The sequence below is a fragment of the Staurois parvus genome, unplaced genomic scaffold, assembly GCF_062004578.1.
Source record: "Staurois parvus isolate SC_StPar_1 unplaced genomic scaffold, SC_StPar_1.0 ptg000390l, whole genome shotgun sequence".
Lineage (NCBI taxonomy): Eukaryota > Metazoa > Chordata > Amphibia > Anura > Ranidae > Staurois > Staurois parvus.
Window position 1 is genome coordinate 5321252 of NW_028318186.1, and position 14623 is coordinate 5335874.

The 14623-nt window shown below is 39.4% G+C and overlaps 1 protein-coding gene across 1 annotated transcript in view; it reads left to right on the plus strand.

Moving 5' to 3' along the window:
• The window catches only part of LOC149455638 (cytochrome P450 2K4-like), a 32883-nt gene extending 19385 nt beyond the window's left edge, over positions 1–13498 (plus strand). Inside the window, exons 5-10 of the mRNA XM_089686027.1 lie at positions 3054–3214; positions 5926–6102; positions 7902–8043; positions 9650–9834; positions 10150–10291; positions 12698–13498. Of these exons, the coding sequence (XP_089542153.1) occupies positions 3054–3214; positions 5926–6102; positions 7902–8043; positions 9650–9834; positions 10150–10291; positions 12698–12876 (986 nt within the window). The 3' untranslated portion in view covers positions 12877–13498. The remainder of the gene's footprint in view (positions 1–3053; positions 3215–5925; positions 6103–7901; positions 8044–9649; positions 9835–10149; positions 10292–12697) is intronic.
• Positions 13499–14623: the final 1125 nt, after the last annotated feature.

Consider the following 14623-nt stretch of genomic DNA (forward strand, 5'->3'; position numbering starts at 1 on the left):
TAGGAAAATGAGGAGGGAGTTGAAGGCGAGATATAACAAGGGAGTGAATAAGTTGCTTAGTAGTTTCCGTGGTTAGGAACGGGCATATCTTGGAGATGTTGTGGAGGTGAAGTCTACAAGATTTGGACAGTGATTGGATTTGGGGGTGAAAGGACAGATGGGAGTCTAGGATTACACCTAGTACCCTGGCATGAGAGGAGGGACTGATGATTGTGTTATTGATCTTGATGGAAAAGTCAGGGGAGGGGGCACGGGCTGGGGGAAATACTAAGAGCTCAGTTTTGAAAAGATTGAGTTTGAGGAAGTGGAGTGACATCCATGCCGATATGTCGCTTAGTAGGTTAGTAATGCGAGAGAAGACTGAAGGGGTGAGGTGAGGGGTAGAAAGATAGATTTGTGTGTCATCAGCATAGAGATGGTACTTAAAACCATGGGAGTTTATCAAGTGACCAAGGGAGGAGGTGTAGATGGAGAAGAGAAGGGGTTCAAGGACAGAACCTTGAGGGACCCCTACAGAAAGAGGGAGTGAAGAGGAGGAGGCAGCATTATAGGTAATGCTGAAGGAGCGCTGTGATAGGTAGGAGAACCAGGAGAGAGCAGAGTCTCTGAGACCAAGAGAGTGGAGTTTTGTGAGAAGGGGATGGTCAACCGTATCAAAAGCCTCAGAGAGGTCAAGTAGTAAGAGTACAGAGTAGTGACCATTGGTTTTAGCTGTTAGTAGATCATTAGTGAGTTTTAGTAGGGCAGTTTCAGTGGAGTGTAGTGAGCGAAAGCCAGACTGTAGAGGGTCAAGAAGGTTGAAGATTGGGAGGAATTGTATGTGAAGAAAGCAGATTTATATCAGGTGAATGCTTGCTGGGATTTGGTTTTGTGCCACAATCGCTCCAGTGCACGACTGTCAAATAAGATTTTTGGAGTCATCAGTCTGCCAAGGTTGTAACGGCCGGGGCCTGATGCTTCATGTTGTTGGAGGAGCAAGTGAGTCTAATGCGGATGAAAGTGAACTGTTGTAGACAGCAGTGGCCAGGTCAGGGCAGGACAGGGGAGAGATTCTGTCATAGAGTTGGTCAGTTGCAGAGTGGAAAGGAGCAGGGTTCAAGTTGTGAAGGTTTCTGCGGATAATTGTTTGCTGCTTGGAGGGATAGGTGTTTGAAGATGAGGAGACTGTGAAGGTGATGAGATTGTGATCAGAGAGAGGAAAGGGGGTGTTTGTGAGGTTGTAGAGAGTGCAAAGATGGGAGAAAACAAGGTCTAACGTATTCCCATCAGAGTGAGTGGAGGATTGTATACACTGTGCTAATGCAAAAGATGAGGTTAGGTTGAAGAGTTGGGATGTAGCCGGGTTGTTGACATTAATAGGGATGTTAAAATCTCCGAGAATGATTGTGGGTAGTTCAGAGGAGAGAAAGTAGGGTAGCCAGGTGGAGAAATCATCAAGAAAGCGGGATGCAGGTCCAGGAGGCCGATAGATTACTGCAATCCTCAGAGAAATGGTAGAAAACAGCCGGATGCAGTGAGTCTCGAAAGAAGAGAAGGATAGAGAAGGAGGATTAGGGAGGACTTGAAAGGTGCTGAGTGGGGATAGAAGCAAACCAACCCCACCACCTTTCCGACCACTGGGTCTGGGTGAGTGGTTCCAGATGAGGCCTCCGTAGGAAAGTGCTGCGGGGAAAGCAGAATCTGCTGCTTGGAGCCAGGTTTCTGTAATTGCTAGTAGGTTAAGGGAGCGGGAGACAAAAAGGTCATGGACAGAGGTGAGCTAATTACAGACAGAGCGGGCATTCCAGAGTCCACATGAAAAAGGGAGGGTGGTTTTTGGGAGCACGGGGACTGATTGCTATGCTGCAGCTATTCCCGGAAGAAAGAGGATGCCTGGTGTGGGGGTGAAATACTGGAGGACCAGGGTTTGGGGAGATATCCCCAGAGGTTAGGAGAAGTAGGGTGAGGAAAGTAACATGGGAGAGGGATGTACATGAGTGTACATGCCTTCCAGTCCTGGTGTTTGGGTCAGCAGGAGAGTGAAGTATCAACAGGAGGTGATGCAAACAGTAGTAGGGTGATGGTAGCAGTGAGGGCAAGATGTACAAGTTTTGGGGTGGAGCAGAGGGATAAAGAAGTGAGATTTTTGGAACGCAGGAAAGTAATATGAAAAGGAGGAGTAGAGAGGACATATTAAAAGGTACATGGAGTGGGACACAGACTTGTAAGAGATGTTTCCCAGGGTGTTTGCTTGCAGTCTGTCCAGCATGCAGTAGAGTTTCTTGCTGTTGTTGTATCTTCCTGCTGCTTGAGTTACCCTGCTTTAGGTAAACTGCTGTGTGTAACTGCTTCTTAGCACTCCATCAGCGCAGCACTCACGCAAAAGCAGCACCCCATCTGTGTCTGTGCCCCCCATCTGTTATCCCCCCATGAGCTGATCTAAATTTGTAGGGAGATGGTCAAATGAGCACTCTTCTCCGTCCCAATTAGAAACTGATAAGGATCACATGAATAGGGGGGGGGATGTTTCTCAAACAGACCAGACACAGCATACAGTCATAAAACAAGTGCAACTAGAGGTGAGAACTAGTCAACATATACAAAAATATATATACACTATTTGTTCAGAAATTAACAGGAGTTAATGCGTTGTTCTTGTTAAGAGTGGAGAGGAGATCCAGGAGAAGAAGCAGGGTAGACCTGGGCTAATTAGCTGCAACATTGATCAGTATATTCTGACAGATGAGGAGTCCCTGCTGTCAGAATACAATAGCACAAGGGGGAAAATCCTTGCATCCACCTTGCTTGTGTGGATGGGGAAATTGGTTCAGCCATCTATGGCCAGCTTAAGGATTTTCCTGCTTCTGTACTGTTTTTTCTGTGTATCTGTGATTTCTGCACATCTTCTGCTACTTCTTGAATGCCCCCTCCTCCCCCCCCCCCCCACCACCACCAGTCATCAGAGACTACAGTTTAGGTACTCTAAATTGGTCAGCTATGCAATGATTAGCTTAAATGCACAATCAAGTTGAATTTTATTTTATTTATTTTTTGTATGTTTTTTTAAATTCCAGGAAAGCCCTTTAACAATCTGACTGTCATTAATGCAGCTGTGGCCAACATCATTATATCTATACTACTGAGCTGTAGATTTGAGTATAAGGACCCTACATTACAGAAGCTCATGAATATAGCTAATGAGAATTTAAGACTCCTGGGCTCACCTTTAATCAGGGTAAGTCATTGTTATTTGGATATAAATAGGTATGTGGCAAAGAAATTCTTTATTTGTCTAGCAGTAAAAATGCAACATGATATATGAAAACCTGTCAGTGCTATCAGCTACAACAAACTGAACAATAATTGCAGGGTAGATATATATTCAAATGTATTTCCTACTGCAGAGAATAGGGATGAAACAATTTGTCCAATTGAAATCCATAAGTCAGGTAACATTTTTAACTTTTTTAAGTAAGTCTTTTCATGAAGCATTAAAAATACATAAACCCTCTAAATAACATGCTTGAAGGATGTCTTAAAACTGCACGTGGTACCATATCCTCCCCACCTCCCCTGCTTGTCACAATGTTTAAAGACAAGGATACCTACCCAACATCTGATGCTATAGAGAGCTTACAATGTAATCTGGAAGCCCTCTTTATAAGAAGGGGTTACCCAGATATCCAGCCCCTCCATAAGGAATGAGTACGGTGGTATCTTACCCCTTTATCATTCCCACAAAGAGTTAAACCTATATAAACACACACAAAGAACTTTAACTAACTAAAAACAAAAAAAAAAAATGATGTCCCTTGATGTAAATACATCATCATCAGTTCAGTAATGTCAATCTATCATCAATCACAGTGTCCAGATTTGTAAATCGCCATCAACCAACAATATTTACCCACCGTATTACTGTTACTAAATGATGAATCCCTGATGCTACATGGTAAGGTCATGACAATAGTCATGACCATATTTGGTTAATGACATCACCCGGGATCCCGAGTGCTGTGTTTTTATTAGTGCAGCAGCAGTGATCTGTCATTTAAACCATGGGAATGTGTCAGGTACACATCAGTGGACTAGTTGTGATTAATTAGGATTCACATATCTGGAAGCTGTTACTGACGATGGATTGTATTTTCATTGTAATGTAATCAAAGAACTTTTTCTAGGGTATTTTAATGTTTATTTACATTTATCTGTGTGGTTGCGAAATGGGTACTAATGTAACCCTGTACTCATTCCTCTGTGAGGGTGCGAATATCTGGAGGTACCTTATTTCAAAAGAGGGCTCCAGATTTCACTATAAATCCCCTCAATAACCTCCACATTCCTCATGGGGCATTGGATGTGGAGAATAGGCCCATGTCCTAGCATTGCCATGATCCCTTGCAAGATAGCCCCTAAAAGGCATGTGATCTAGTCTGTACAAGGAGAATGACAGGCACATGGTGTAGCAATCCATTTATGTAGTATAAAGTTCCAAGTGGGAAGGAGTAGTCCAGTAGGCACTGAGGGCAAGCTACGATGGAGCAAAGCATAACTCTGTGGTAGAAGAAACAAAGGAACACTGAAGAAACAGTGCACATTTAGAGGCGCTGTGTTCCTTTGTTATGTGATCTAGTCTGGCACAGGAATAGAGGCCATAAGCTCACTGCCCTCTCTTTCCTGGCCATCCAGGGTGCATGCCTGGATAAGGTTCAGGTTGGAATATTACGAAGAAACCCAGGCTGTAATTTTTAATTAATGTGAGCTTTCCCTTTATAAAGGGGGGAAATTGTGTGGGGTTTGACCCAGACACTTATACAGGCATAGATATGACAGGTCAATTTTCAAAAGAAAAATGTATATCGGGGTGTGGGAAATGGGGTAAGCTACAGTCCTCTACCTGGAATAACCTGAAGTGTTAGAGACCTTGTCATATTACAACTGTATTTTAGAAATGAGCTAAGCCACAATGTTCAGTTAAAAGTAACCTTTCATTTAAGATTATCTTGGATATAATACATTTTTTAATGAACCCTTTTCCAATTATAATTTTTTGAAATATTTCTTTGACCTACTACTATCTACTGTATATCCAGGGGTGGACTGACCATTTGGAAACTCAGGCACTGCCCGAGGGCCTGGGGTCAGTAGGGGGCCCCATGAGATGCCCGTGGTACCTTTTTCATAGGCTTTTTGGAGTTTGGACAAGGACACAGGGGCCCCATGATCCCCTATTGCCCGGGGGCCCCATGAGTTGTCAGTTCGCCCCTGTGTATATCTAATAACAATTGTTTTAGTCACTCCAAGCCTAGTTGATTTATCCCTTTTTGACCAAAGCAGAATTCAGATTGTGGAAGTGTTACAGTCTATCTGACAATTATTCTACAGATTTTCTACTATATTTTCCTACAGTTTTTTTTTTGCTCAGTACAGAATAAACCTTTCTTTCAGTACAAAATAGTGATGGATAGACTTTTATTGTTATAGTTATATAAAATAATACGGCTTCATATGTAAGAACAAATTATATTTCTGTTGGCCAACCTTTTAATATGCAACACAACATATTTTTATTTCTTTTTAAAAACATATAAAGCATATATAAAGCATTGTCCCTTTTTTACTGATATAACCAATCAGAACTAATGTGTAGGGGTGTAGAGAAGAGAAAGACTGAGTAACAAGTTTTGTTTGCAAAAAAAGAATGTTTGCTGCTTCCATTTTGGCTGGCTGGCTGTTACAATTGCCCCATAGCTAGGACGTGCACTGGCTCATTATCCGCCTTGGGGCATAGGTGCCAACCTGCCATCTCCTTAACCCCTCAAAAAAAAAGCCTACTATGCAATCCTAATGTTGGACACAATAACAAGTAGTTAGGGTGATACAGCCTATATTATATTCAGAATTCCTTTCTAACAAATCAATAATTATTTTGTTTCTTTGTTTAAGCTGTATAACAGCTTCCCATTCCTGATAGGCCTATTACCAGGAAGCCACAAGCAGATCGCTAAAAACCTTTTCCAAATGCAAAGCTTTATAAGAGAAACATTTACTAAGCAAAGGAAAGAGTTGGATGTAAATGACCAGAGGAACCTTATTGACACATTCCTGGCCAAGCAGCAAGAGGTAAGGTACTACTCTATGTGATCAATGGACCAATGATCAGGCACAACACATCATTCAGTCATTCTTATTGTAAATTTTCTTTTTTAATATTGTCCACAGCAAAAATACAGGTATGAGTGTAACGATTTTCAACTATTATACATTTTGTACTCTTTAAATAAATACTAAAAGGAACCAAAAAGTCACAATTAGAAAAAATCCAAAGCTTAAACAATAACATCTGTGCATTTACAAAGATGCTATTGCCAATTCATTTCCAATTATTGCCAATTAACTCAAGGAAATACATTCAATATAATCTCCATCTAGGTCAGTTTTCAGTATATTTAGTTTCCAGGCAAATCAACCCTAATATAAATTTTTGAACAACAACATAAACGTAGCATGTTATATTTTGAATAGATTTTTATTAAAGTTTTAAGGAAAAAAATAAATGAAAGTGCTAAAGTGGAAATCATTCATAGATCAGTGTACAGAGTAATCTATAGGGAGATATTCTATGGAAGACATACAGTATAGAGCCACATGGAAGTAACACTGCAGTGGAGGCAAAAGTAACTTAATATAATATCGGACAAGTAATTTCAACACGAGGGAAGAGAAAGTCAGTGAGATAGGGGGTGGAGAGGGTGGGGAGGAAGTATACGGAAACAAAGACCTGGATGTAAGGAAGAAGGGATCATAGGTGTAGAACAACAGTATCCAGTCGTACCAGGTGAAAAGAAATAACCTAAGCCATCATTCCTAAAAAGTACATCTGTGATGTTGTAACCATGGAAACCAGGCAAAGCAAACTTATTATAAGTTAGATTTTTGAATGCCAGCATTCTCTCCATTTCACATTGGTGATTAAGGTTTTTTATTGTGTTGGTGATGCTGGGTTGAGAAAGGAATTCCCATAATCTAACTAGATTGTAGAGTGGAGGACAGGGCAAGCAATTGTCCCCTTCCCTCCACCTATGGGAACGTTGCAGACCAAGGAAGTTTCCTAGTAGGAAAGGGTAATTTGCATATCGACTCGTAATTGGACAGTTGGGGGTTTATTTACTAAAGCTGGAGAGTCCAAAATCAGACTCCCTTCTGCATAGAAACCAATCAGCTTCCAGGTTTCATTGCCAAAGCTTCATTGAACAAGCTGAGGTTAGAAGCTTTAGTAAATAAACCCCTTGGTGTCACATGTCAAATAACGTTTTTTCTATTGTAAATTTTATTGTATAAATCAAGCTTTAATAGCTGAGTTATAGGTGTATGTAGTGTTGTGGTACACCAGATATATCTATTGATACTGTACGGTAGTTAAATATAAATAAAAGTAGTTATGTCAAGCTTACATTTTATTAATTATTTATTGACTATAATAAGAGGGCCATGGCTATTTCAATCAAAATGCTTTGGTGTCTAATTCATTAATGTTATATATAATTGTATTAGTGTTTTTTTCTGCATACAGTCCCATAAGTTTGCCAGTATGGAGTAGATGAATAATAACTGTATGGGATCTGGGAGGTTACTTATCAATGCCTATGAGCAGCTGGCTTTAACGTTTAGGGTTGATTATATTTTCCATATCACTTTGAGAGACCCATAAGTAGTCTAGTGTGGAATGTAATGATTGTGTGCTTCTTTAACAGCTATATTGCCATGTAATTGGACTAAATAATTCCAAAAATTGTATTTGGAGAACAAGGCCATAACTGACTTTAATATTGCTCTGCTATAAAGTTGGGAGGACATAATAGCCATGTTATGTTGCCATACTACATCTAATTGACATGATCTTTTGTATTTCTGTTTTGCAGGGGAAGCCAGAGTCTACTCTGTATTTTCATGATGAAAATTTAACAGCCCTTATAGACAATTTGTTTGTTGCTGGAATGGAGACAACAACCACCACTTTGAGATGGGGCCTCCTGCTAATGATGAAATATCCTGATATACAAAGTAAGACATTTAGTAATATGGCATTTGACAAATGACCAAGTTAACACTATGAAACATCACCCCTTGCTTGCAATGTCTTGGAAATGTACTGTACAATACTGCCATCTTAAAAGCCTACGCCACCTTTGAAATTCCTCTAAGTCTTTGCAGTTCCCTCTGAATTACAAAAAAAAAAGTTTGAAAAGCACTACTACCCTCTTAATGCTCAAAATCTGCCGTGTGCGTCGTTCTCTATTCGTGGCCACTGACCTTTTTTTCTGCAATCTGCAAGGGAGCTTTGTTTTAAAGCAAAACTAAAGCCATTTTTTCACCCACTATCACCCCTAGCTTAACATTCAACTAAAAAAAAGTCTTAAAATCACCTAATGCCCACCCCAATCTCTGTTACTGTATATCTGTTGTTGGTTTAAACTCCAACCACGGCACTACCTGCCCGGTGTTTGCTTCTTCTCCTTGTGCCTGTGTGGGATTCCTCCTGGTACTGTGGTTTCCTCCCACACTCTAAAGATATGCAGGTAGGTTGATTGGCTCCTGTCTAAATTGGCCCTATGTATGAATGCGAGACTCCTTGAGGGCAGGGACTGATTTGAACGCCTCATAAATAAGTAAAGTGCTGCATATTATTGACAGTGCTATATAAGTAGCTGTAATAAATAAATAAATACTTAGATGATGTGTATCTTAGCTGTATTTATTCTTCAGGTTTAACCCCCTTCCCAGAATCCTTGTAAAATGTTCTGAACATCTGGGGAGGTGAAGAAGGGAGGGAAACGTCAGTGATTATGTGAGCACTGTGATTGTTTGTCACAGGATGATCAGGGGTTGGTCCCCCCCAGCTATTGATACTAGCCTGGACCAAGAGCTGTCTCTGACAGCTCAGTTAATGTGATAGGAGTGCACAGTGAGCTTGCTCTCAGCATAAAAACATCAGCCACGCACATACAGTATGTGTAGCATGTTCCCACCCATTTGTCACCACAGAGGTTAAAGTGTGTGTAAACCCAGACAATGAACTGTTCCATTTGCTTTATTATAGTATGGTAACTACACATTGTTTTATTATATGTGTTTGATAAATGCAAATTAATACCTGGTGATCTTGCAAGAAATCCAATGAGCTAAAAAATGCAGATCTCCCCCTGTGTTATGGAGATTAGAAGGGAGAGGGTGATTTGTAGTCTTAACACAACACCCAAGGGTGAAAACACTGCTCTACCATAGATACAGTGGGGCTGATTTAATAAAGGAGTTTAGACTGTTTACTTAGCAAGGTGAACTTTCAGTTTGCAAGGGAACTTTCACTTCAGTTTAGTAATGTTGTAATGTGCAAGCATAAATCCTATTTTTAATTTTCCTTACATGTGATTAGGTATTGTTTGAAAAGTGAATTTTCACCGCTTTTACTAAAGTAAGTGAAAATTCAATTTACTACAGTAAGTGAAAATGCATAGAAAGTGTATTGCTGGCAGGCTTACCAGGTAATAATACAGGGAAACAAATCCAAACATATGCAAAAATTATATTATAATTGTGGTAGACCTACATGCATCTAAGATATAACTTTATAGTAATTATTTCATGTTAAGATTCATTTACTTACCAACAGAGAAAGTACAAAATGAAATTGAGAGAGTCATTGGAACAGCCCAGCCTAGATTGGAGCACCGGAAACAAATGCCTTACACTGATGCAGCTATTCATGAGATCCTGCGGTATGGCGATATTGCACCAGGAAGCGTTCCACATGCAACATCTCGAGATGTCACATTCAGAGGATATTTTATTCCAAAAGTGAGTGCCAAATTTTAAAAAATGTGATGCATAAAAAAATTTGATTTATAAAGATTTGTATTGAAAAGTTGGTAAACATGCTTTATTCATGTTCTTTCATGAAGAGTCCATGAAACATTTTTCTTTGTAAGGACTTAAAGTGGCATTTTCTCTTTATTAGCATGTCCTTATTTTAATTTTGGAAAGCATGGAGGCTATATGACAGGTGCCATTTTCTCCTGAATTTAAAGAATGTCTGTTTCTGTATAGACATGTCAGCATTTTCTTTGTCTATTTGTTCTATTTTAAATGTTTTGTAACTATTATTTCATACAGGGAACTACGGTCATCCCACTGCTTTCCTCTTCATTGAGGGACAAAGCCTACTTTGAAAAACCTTATGAGTTCTATCCAGAACATTTTCTTGATAAAGATGGCAATTTCAAGAAGAATGATGCATCCATCCCATTCTCTATTGGTAATTATTAAATTAATCATCTTCATGATGGGGAAAAAAAGCTGACAGGAATTTTCATGAGCTTTACGTTTCTTGATCTAAAATCATCATCCACTTGGTACCTGATGGGCATATTTTGGTGACTTTTGGAGAAAGCTGGGCAGTCCACCAGCTAAGGTTGGGATATATGAAGGGTAGGTAAACCCAGACAGACTCTCAGCTCTTAATCACTATTACAGAGAACCTGTCTGACATTATCCTCCAATTTGACTGCTCCCATAGTGCTCAGAAGTACATTTTGAATGATAGAAGCTGCTAGTGATTGTTAATCCACTTTTAGTCCGAAGCTGCAGATAACATCATCATGCACAGCCTCAGGGGCGGACTGACAACTCATGGGGCCCCCGGGCAATTGGGGATCATGGGGCCCCTGTGTCCTTGCCCACATTCAAAGCACACCCAAAAAAGCCTATAAATAGTTATCAGGGGCATTTCATGGAGCCCCCTACTGACCCTGGGCCCTCGGGCAGTGCCCGAGTGCTCCAATGGTCAGTCCGCCCCTGCACAGCCTACATCTCTACATGCATGCAGATCATGCACCAATTACTATGTGCCCAGAAAGGTCTATAAGTTTTGGTGCTGGGTGTTTTGATTTGCATATTCACATATGTCTATGTCTAAAGACACCCTTTACCAAGTAGGGAGTTGAGTCAAGAAAGCGAATGGCAGTATATGTATCCAATTTAAAAAGACCAATAGATAAACACAATTGGTACTCATATCTCCATTAACACACTTTTAACCTCTTCCCCACTGCCCTATAGCAAAAATACTGCTACAGGACGGCACGGCTGCACAAAATCACGGATATATATATATATATATATATATATATATATATATATATATATATGTGATTTTGTAAATCTGGGTAGGGGGAGCGCACGTGGACTGCGCCACCATTAGTGGCCTCAGCTTTCGATCACCGGGTCCCGGCCGGTAATTTCCTGCTGTCACCTGGGGTATCACTGATGGGGGAGAGACCTACGTATATGTAAACAATACAGATCTCTCCATTTTCAGCTCCTGCACACTGCTTTGCATTGCTCTGCATAGAAGAGCAATACAAAGCAGTGTGCTTACAGTGTAAAGCACTCACACAGCACAGAGTAAAACAGCACACAGTTAACAATTTGATTGCCCCAGATGTTAACCCCTTCTTGCCAAGTGTCATTAGTACAGCGTCAGTGCTTTTTATTAGCACTGATCACTGTATTGGTGTCACTGGGGATGTCAGTTACACCAAGTCAGTTCCCCCCAGTGTCAGAATGTTTGCTGCAGGCCTGCTATAAGTCGCTGATAACCGCCATTACTAGTAGAAAAAAAAATCCAGTATATATACACCACCATTTGTAAACTCTATAACTTTTATGTAAACCAATTAATTTACATGTATTGGGATTTTTTTTAGCAAAGATGTAGAAGAATACATGTTGGCCTAAATTTATCACGAAATTAGATTTTTTAAATTTTTATGTTTAATAGCAAAAAGTTAAAATATAGTTTTGTGGGGTTTTTTTCAAAATTGTCGGTCTTTTTTTGCTTATAGCACAAAAAATAAAAAGTGCAGAGGTGATCAAGTATCATCAAAAGAAAGCTCCATTTGTGGAAAAAAAAAGGACGTAATTTTCATGTGCAATTGTCAGTTAAAGTAACACAGCGCTGTATCAAAAAAAAATGGCCTGGTTAAATTGTTTAAGTTCATACATTTTTAAAATGAGTGAGGGGAAGAGGCACTTTGGTGTAAGCTTTGGCATGACCTGTTGAGCTCCATAGACAAAAGGCTAAGGCAAACATGTGAAGCATGTCAAAAGGAGCCAAGAGCTGATAACTCCTCCTGCTAGCTGAAATTGAAAATACAAAAGATTTATATGCAATTTTTATAGTTATCAGGAGATCAGTTTTTCATTATTAATATTTAGTCCTGACAAAAAAAAAAAAATATATATATATATATATATATATATATAAAAATCATTATCACTATGCATTCCCTTTAAGGGTAGGTTTATGTGGGCTTTTATAGAACCTCTGAACTGAAACTGCCTCTGGCTGCACAGCCCAAATGGGTGGTGGTGTAACCCCGTCATCTGCTACCTTTGGTAATAAACAAATTGTGCCTAAAAAGTAGCACATAGCTGTTTTGTTGAATACACCCTTTTCAGATGCTTTTCATTACACATAACAAACCAGTCAAGACCTGATAGCTGATAGGGGTAATGGTGTTCACTCCTGTTAGTTATGCATTATGCACAGCCAGAGGAAAATTGGGTTGGGATGCCCTGTCCAAACAAATGTGCACCTATTGTTCTTGTTCACATATGGTACTATATGGCTGATTAATATTGTATTATCTGTAATTCCTAGGAAAAAGAAGCTGTGCTGGGGAAACATTGGCTAAGATGGAGCTGTTCCTCTTCTTTACAACACTGCTGCAACACTTCACCTTTCAAGCACCTCCCGGAGCTCTGCTGGACCTCACCCCTGCACTGGGGGCCACAAATGGTCCATTACCTCACGAAATGTGTGCAATCCTCCGCACTTAGACTATGTATGTCTGCTCTGAAATACATAGTAATGTATTCAACATTTTACCTCTTCTTACCAATAATGGAATTTATTCGTCTTTTGGCTTCTGGAAAGCTGATATAGGGAAACTATAATGGTTAATAATTTGACTTTTATTTATTTCAACTTTATAAATTTGTTTTAAAAATTGTATAATGGGATAAAGCAGTCTTTGTTGTATGTTTCCTTTCAGGCATAATGTCTGTCATTGAAAACTCAGAAGAAGTAGTCAAAACTCTGACTCATTCAGTTAAGACATTTCATGATTGCCACATTTTAGCTTAAGGTATTGAGCTCTGTTATTAACAACCTTTGTTGTTCTGTAAGCAAGGAAAAGTTGGAAAACATGACCGTGAGCAAAGAGCCATCATGTGAAAGCTGAATATGAAAATACCAAATACAATACAATACCAAATACAACATTTTATAATTAAAAGGAAAAAGTTTAAAGATTTATTTTTTTAATCCTGACCATAATAGAGCAATAAGAATGAAAGAAAATGCATATATTGTAAATATACAGTCCCTTTACTCTATTTTTATTTTTTATTAATAAAGTGTATATTTTTTACAGAAGGGAATGCTAGAACCCTGATTAGATTTTTTTGTCTGTGTCTGTTTTGCTTGTTTTAATTCTTCTCCACTCTAACCAAAACTAGAAAAACAGTTTTGGTGTTACACATAATTTAAAATTAGATAAATTAAGCAGTCAGTAATTGGCATTTACAATCATTTCCCTTTTCACTCCTAGATGATTGGTATAATAGTATAGTCAACCTCTCAGAAATAGCTGGTTGTCCTGTCTCATTGTGTATCCTCTTCGTATCAGAGCAGAAGTTCAGAGTCAACCTGGAAGCCCCCACAAAGGCTGTCTTGTATCCTGTCTCAGTTCAATGCTAACAACAGACACTTTCTGTAGATACAAAAAACTAAACAACATTTAAGAAGCTTTTAATTTTATTTTAATCCTGGCCACATCTTTGTCATCTGACAATTTTATAAATGTCTGTTTTTAGCAATGATATACACTCACCAGCCACCTTATTTGATACACCTGGCTAGTGTCGAGAAAATATCCCCCACACCATTACACTACCACCAGCCTGAACCGTTGATAAAAAGGCAGGATGGATCCATGTTGTTTATGAAAAATTCTGACCCTACCACCTGAATGTCACAGCAACCAGTCTGCCCATTCTCCTCTGACCTCTGATATCAATAAGGCATTTTTGTCCACTCAACTGCCACTCAATGGATATTTTATCTTTTTTGGACCATTCTCTGTAAACTCTAGAGATGGTTGTGCGTGAAAATCCCAGTAGATCAGCAGTTTTAAAATACTTAGATCAGCCCATCTGGCACCAACAGCCATGCCACGTTAAATCCCCTTTCTTCCCCATTCTGATGCTCAGTTTGAACTTCAGCAAGTCCTCTTTACCATGTCTAGATGCCTAACTACACTGAGTTGCTGCCATGTAATTAGCTAATTAGCAATTTGTGTTACAAAGCAATTGAACAGGTGTATCTAATAAAGTGGCCGGTGAGTGTATGTTTTTTAAAATATTCTTTATCAGCTGAGGTAGATGGAAAACCTACAGCCTAAAACTGAGTTTACACTGTGGGGGAGATTTACCAAAACTGATGCACACAGAATCTGGTGCAGCTCTGCACAGTAACCAATCAGTTTCTAGGTTTTATCATCAAAGCTTAATTAGTTAATCAGAC